Below are 6497 nucleotides of genomic sequence, written 5' to 3'. Positions count from 1 at the left end.
ACTGTTGTGTTATTTTGTGTTGTCAACATGCTTGTGTTTGGACACGCCTATAGTGCGTGCGCCGTTGCGCACAATGTTTATTTATAGTGGGGGGGTCGCGAGTCACTTGCACCGTTACTTTGAGGGTCGTGGGCTGAAAGTTTTGGGAACCCCTGTATTAGTCCACCGCTGAAAATAGTTCCAACTTTTTTTTAAATTCTCGTTTGAGAGATATTTGCTAAAAACTACAGTGCCCAGCTGTTTAAACAAAATGACTGAGCCGTTTTTAACAGTAAAACTATTTATGTGACCCATTTTTGAAATGTTAAATCTTCAGTAGGAACCAATGGGCTTGGGGTAGAGTGACACAGACAGAGTAAAGAAGTTGAAAAGTATTGAGAGATGAACTAGAGCATTAGTTTTGGTCTTTTTATGAAGAGAAATATGGAACACATATGCCTTCTGTGTATGTCTGTTCATCTCTGGTCTCCAGACTGTCCTTCTGCTCTCTTCTCTGTCTTCTGCTTCTCCTCTAGTCTTGCCCTTCCTCACCAGGGCTTCATGTGTTCTTCATCACAGACTGTTGTTTTCCTCTCCAGGCTAGAAAATCGAGTGAAGCATGGGTGACTGGAGCTTTCTAGGGCGGCTGCTGGAGAATGCTCAAGAACACTCCACTGTAATTGGAAAGGTGACTGATTGACTATTGATTACCTTGATACATATAAAATGATATCACATTAAGTTTACCCCCTTCTTCTCACAAAAGCCCCAAATACCCACCAGTGAGAATATTTGACCATACTGTTTGATCTGTTTCAAAGATCTCATTGGGCAACAGGGGAAATTAAAGCAGTTGAGACTTTGTTCTTTTTCCTTTTTGTCAGTTTACTGTAAGGGTGACCAGTGACACTGTGGAGACACCTTATTCCCTTAACTTTAACCATACCAGGCATGCCCAGATATGCTTAAAATATCTGACCTTCTCTATCTATCTCTGTTTTTTAATCCTTCCATCCTTCCTCCCCAGGTTTGGCTGACCGTCCTCTTTATCTTCCGTATCTTGGTGCTGGGCGCAGCAGCTGAAGAGGTTTGGGGTGATGAGCAATCTGACTTTACTTGTAACACGCAGCAGCCCGGTTGCGAGAACGTCTGCTACGACGAGGCCTTTCCCATCTCCCACATCCGCTTCTGGGTGCTACAGATCATCTTTGTCTCCACACCCACTCTCATCTACCTGGGCCATGTGCTGCACATTGTCCGCATGGAGGAGAAGAGGAGGGAAAGGGAGGAGGAGCTCAGGAAGGCCGGACGGCACCAGGAGGACCACGATCCTCTCTATCACAACGGAGTCGGTGATGGAGGAAGAGGAGGAGGTGGGAAGAAGGAGAAGCCACCAATTCGTGATGAGCATGGGAAGATCCGGATCCGCGGGGCGTTGTTGAGGACCTACATCTTCAACATCATCTTCAAGACTCTGTTTGAGGTGGGCTTCATTCTGGGACAGTACTTCCTCTATGGCTTCCACCTGAGGCCGCTCTATAAATGTGGCCGCTGGCCCTGCCCCAATACTGTGGACTGCTTCATCTCCAGGTTAGAGAGTAGGATTTATGTTTGTGTGTGTGTTCATTTGCAATTCAAAACCAACTCCACCAAAACTTCTTCATATTACACCATAGATTAACTTGAATTGACCAGTCCCGTCCCCCTTAGTTACTGTTGCTATACGAATCAAACTTTCTGTTCTGCACATCACATTGGCGTTCGCAGATTTACCTCTTGAAAATCTTTTGGAACCTTTGAAACAATCGGCCCTCGATTTCACACAGAAGTAGACAAAATCAGGCGTAAATTTTATCAGCTCTAGCTATCTAGCTAATTGAGCTAACATGAGCTCTATGAGTTTGTTAAAAAATGTATGTCTGAGGGACAGTGGGCAATTAATACGTTCCTTGTGGATTACTTTTTAACAAGAATATCAAAAATGATGTGTGTAAAATTATGTAATATTTCCTTTGTTATACTATTTCTTGACACATTTTCTATGAATACATTTGGGAATTAAATTTGATTTTGTTTGTCTTCTGTCCCAGGCCCACTGAAAAGACGATCTTTATCATCTTCATGCTGGTGGTTGCCTGTGTCTCTCTGGTCCTCAACTTGCTGGAGATCTACCACCTGGGCTGGAAGAAAGTCAAGCAGGGGGTCAGCAATGAGTTTGTACGCGACAGTGAGTCGCTGCTGCCGGGTGGAGAAGAGCCTGGAGACGCAGAGACGATTCCTGAGCAGACCTCTCCGTCAGTGCTCAGCTGTTTGCCGGCGTATGCTAGCGTGAATGTGTTGGGTGGAGCAGCAGAGGGAGGAGCCTACGGTCCAACCGAAGCCTCCCCTGCCTCTGTGCCCGCCACATACAAGATGGACGGCTCAGCGTTCCACGCAGACAACTTCCTTTTGGAGGCCAAACCCAGTTCTTTTTATGGTGAGAAAGTACGTGTTGGGAGCCACGGGCAGCTGATGGTGATGGAGCAGAACTGGAGCAACATGGCACTGGAGCTCCACAATCTGGAAGGAAAAAACTCCTCCTCCTCCTCCTCCTCTTCTTCCTCCTACCCTCCTCCTCTTCCTTCTCCTCCAACCTCCGCCTCTTCCTCTCCTCATGAGGAGACCATCCCACCGCTTCCTCAAGGGGAGCAACACTCCACATTTCCTACACTTCCTCGTCATACCCCTCTCTCTACCCTTGCACCGGTGGAGGTGGCGGTGGATGAGGAAAACACATCACCTTGTATGGTCCCACATGACGACTTCACCGTGGTTACCCAGGCGGAGATGCATCAGCCTCCTACTGCTGCTGCGAGAGACATCCGGAAGCCAAGTCGGGCCAGCAAGAGCAGCGGGGTCCGAGCTCGCCCTGATGACCTGGCAGTGTAGCTAAAACACACACACACACACACACACACACACGCACACTCACACATTTACACAACCATGCATCCATGCTGTGTACACAGAAAATCTACATGGCCAATTTTTTCACATATGCACAACAGTATAAAACCACACACAAGCATGCCCTCCAGCAAAAGACATGCTTGCATGGAAGATGTGCAAAACACTACCACATTCAGCTGGAGGTGGCTGCTCATTTAAATCTCAGAATTATGAACTAGAAGTAGAGATAGGTAAGGAGTTTGGCCAGACATGAGCTTCACAACTTGTAAGACATCAGCTCATAGGGGCTTTGCCTAGCAACACATCTGGAGTCATATCGGAGTCAACTTCAGCTCCATAGTTAGCGCCATGAGAGTGGTGTCAATCTTCTTACCCAACTCTCGGTGAAATCGTGAATTCCCATATTTTCTAAAATGTAATTATTCCTTCAAACAGCACAATCAGCATACAATCTCCAACATGGCTGCCAAAGAGTAGATTACAGTATCTCAATTTCTTTTTTTTTTAATGATTAGCTGCCGGGTACAAAGAGAGAAATTAAGCGCCAACATGGCTGCCACTTACTGTTCTGGCCGTACTCTCACATTTCTTTGGAGAGGTTGGACAGGGGAGGTAGAAAGGCCCATGAAATGGGAATCACAAACACATACATACACATACTTACACATACATATAGCCACCACAGACACAAAAACGGAAAGGTTATAGTGATGATGATGATGATTATTATGATTGGACTAACTAATGAGTTTGGGAGCGTAGAGGCAGCAACACCATATTCTTTTATTTCATCTATCTTTCATTTCTTTGCTGGGAGACATCAGAGGAGAGGTTTGCACTTTTGTTTCTTCATTTTTATTTCTCTTGTGACGTGATGATGGAGCTGAACAGTCAAGTGTGTGGTATCTGTCTGTCTGTGTGTGTGTCGCGGCACACACCCAGCCTGTAGTTTCAATGAAGAGAGGGATGCACTGGCGTTAGGACAGAGCGGGAAGAGAGCGATAAAGCAGTCCCACCCTGAGACATAGTCCGTAGGCTTCACAGACTCTGTGTGTGTGTGTGTGTGTGTGTGTGTGTGTGTGTGTGTGTGTGTGTGTGTGTGTGTGTGTGTGTGTGTGTGTGTGTGTGTTTCAGTGTTTACAAAAGGACATCTCTGCAGTTACATCAGGGTAAACCATATAAAGTATATAAATATGTAAATATATCAGGATTTATAGTATTGAGAGGCACAACAGGACGTTATACAGAACTACCTACATTTAAGAAAAAGTTAGTTTCTGGTCAAGCTGCAATTTATAACGACTTTTACCTAGAAAATCAAAAGTGCTTTAGCGTTTTCTGACATTTGGTTCCACAGGTCACTTTATGCAAAAAAAAATCCAATGTTAGAAGACTTTAGGGAATTTAAAATAATAATAGGACACAATCAAGGGCTTATACAACATTTAAAGCATTTTAAACTCTGCAGCTTGAACAGAGCCTAAAAATCAGCACCCCTTCTTTCTGATGCTTGTGTTTGCAGTGTGTTACAGAACTGTCGAGTTCCCCCTAGCTGTTCTGTGTAGGCGGACTCTAAGTTAATTTTCTAGACTAGCTGTAGATTACACAGTAGCTTTTAGATTTTTTGAACAAAAAGGAAGCAATATGATCAAAAAAAAAGAAAACGTGCTAATTTTTATTTCTTTGTCAGTTCTTAACAGACATCCCACAAAGGAATGTTCATTTTTCCTGTTCTTCTCATTAATTCCTGCCAAAAAATTAATAAATACAGAAAATGGCTGACATAAATTCACTTCCCAAAAGCTTTCATTTATCAAATCAAATTATTAATGTTTTCATTCAGGAATGAAAATGCACATTATCAGCAAGTCAACAAAGGAGAGTGGTTTGGGTCGAACCGCGTTTTGGGTTTGTATATCTTTGTGTTTCTCTCTGAGCAGAATATTATTTGAATATACTTGAAATAGTACTACTATACTACTAGAAAAGTGCTAGATTATATCACATGTGCCTGAAGTAGCATTTGAACACATAACCAAAATAACCAAATGAAAGTAAAAGAAAAGTCTGATTTAATATGTTTACATTTCGATATAAACAAAATGTTGTTTTTTGTAGTTTGTAGATAAAATAATCTTAACTCAAGGTCCACTTACTCACTTTTTCAGAAGCTTCCCACCACATTTCACAGTCTTCATTGTTTTTGTAGTCTCGTCCAGGTCTGGTCAAATGTTGTACCATCAGGTAACTGACCCGCGACATTCTCCCGGGTTCCCTCTCCTCACGCTGCACGAGTCACATCTTAGAGTGACTCGATTAATGTTTGACTCTAAAATGGTCACATATCGTAGAAATAAATCAATATACTGGGAATGCTGCTCATCTGCATTCATGGCAACTTGGAACATGTGTACGAACTCAATAATTAGTTAAAGGTGCTCTAAGGGATGTTGAAGTAACGTCTTTTTCAAACAAAACAAGACTAGCTTGCCCTCCCCCCCCCCCCCCCCCCCCCCCCGCTGTGCTTCCACCCACTAACTCCCCCCCCCAACAACCATCCCCAAATCCTTGTTGTTGGTTATTGGATGGAACGCTGGAACACTGTGTGTGTGCTTCATGGTGCAGGTGGGCCCAGTTTGTTTTTGTTGGCGTTTGTAGACCCTGGGCTGTCTACAGAGACCGCATTTTTTACAGTGTGTTCTGGGAAAAACCAGTAGGGATAGTGAAGAGATGTTTTTTACAGTGTGTTCTGGGGACAATCAGCTAGCGGATAGTGAAGAGATGTGTTTTACAGTGTGTTCTGTGGACAGGCAGCTCACGGATAGTGATGAAATGTTTGCTGTATGTGACAACATATGTTCTAGCCTAAAACACGTGTGACATTGCTTAGAGCACCTTTAAATCATTTGGGTATAACAGCCATGGCCTAAGTACATTAAGTTCAGAATTGACGCTAACTTCTAAATTTCTATTGTTGATTGCGTATTGTATGTTTATTACACATTATTAACTAAGTTAATGATTGCACATCGTCAAAGCTGGTATCCTCAACGTTTTTATTTATTTTTTTATTGTTGAAAGGAATAGTTTGGTGGATTTTTCCCAGTCTTTATGCTTAGCAAAGCAAAGTGTCTCCTCAATGTTTTGGAACACAGGCAAAAAGTTACATATTCACGCTTTTTGCATTAAGTAACCAATTAACAGGTCCAGGCTGCAAATATTATTAAAGTTGGAGTAAGCAGTTTTCTGGAAAAAGCAAATGAAACGACATTATTAACAATCCAGCGCTCCTCCTGCAGCTCTCCCCTCTCTGTCCTCAGCCTCTCCCTCCATACAGTATGAGTACGAGTTATTCATTTTAACCATCCCGACTGTGATTAGGATCCCGATGTTGTTATATAGCGGCAATTCTATGAGAATTACTGTCCTGTTTTCTTTGAAAAGCCCATTGATGATACTGTGATTTGAGGCACTAGCTAGCTACATTAACAAAAACTTGAATTAGCGCAGCCATAAACCTTTGGCTACGGTTAGCGGGAGGCTAACTTTGTCTCTCAACCTCTGAAACG

At 43.1% G+C, this 6497-nt stretch overlaps 1 protein-coding gene across 3 annotated transcripts in view; it reads left to right on the top strand.

Annotated features, from left to right (window-relative positions):
- Positions 1–3628, top strand: part of LOC116673824 (gap junction alpha-3 protein) — a 7006-nt gene extending 3378 nt beyond the window's left edge. For all 3 annotated transcript variants that reach the window (XM_032506155.1, XM_032506156.1, XM_032506157.1), the window contains exons 3-5: positions 579–667; positions 1007–1569; positions 2070–3628. In XM_032506155.1, the coding sequence (XP_032362046.1) occupies positions 599–667; positions 1007–1569; positions 2070–2907 (1470 nt within the window). In that variant the 5' untranslated portion in view covers positions 579–598 and the 3' untranslated portion in view covers positions 2908–3628. The remainder of the gene's footprint in view (positions 1–578; positions 668–1006; positions 1570–2069) is intronic.
- The last annotated feature ends 2869 nt before the right edge of the window (positions 3629–6497 follow it).

The sequence above is a fragment of the Etheostoma spectabile genome, chromosome 24 (assembly GCF_008692095.1).
Source record: "Etheostoma spectabile isolate EspeVRDwgs_2016 chromosome 24, UIUC_Espe_1.0, whole genome shotgun sequence".
Classification (NCBI taxonomy): Eukaryota; Metazoa; Chordata; class Actinopteri; order Perciformes; family Percidae; genus Etheostoma; species Etheostoma spectabile.
Note: the sequence above shows the minus strand (reverse complement) of the source record. Positions and strands in the feature narration are given on the sequence as shown.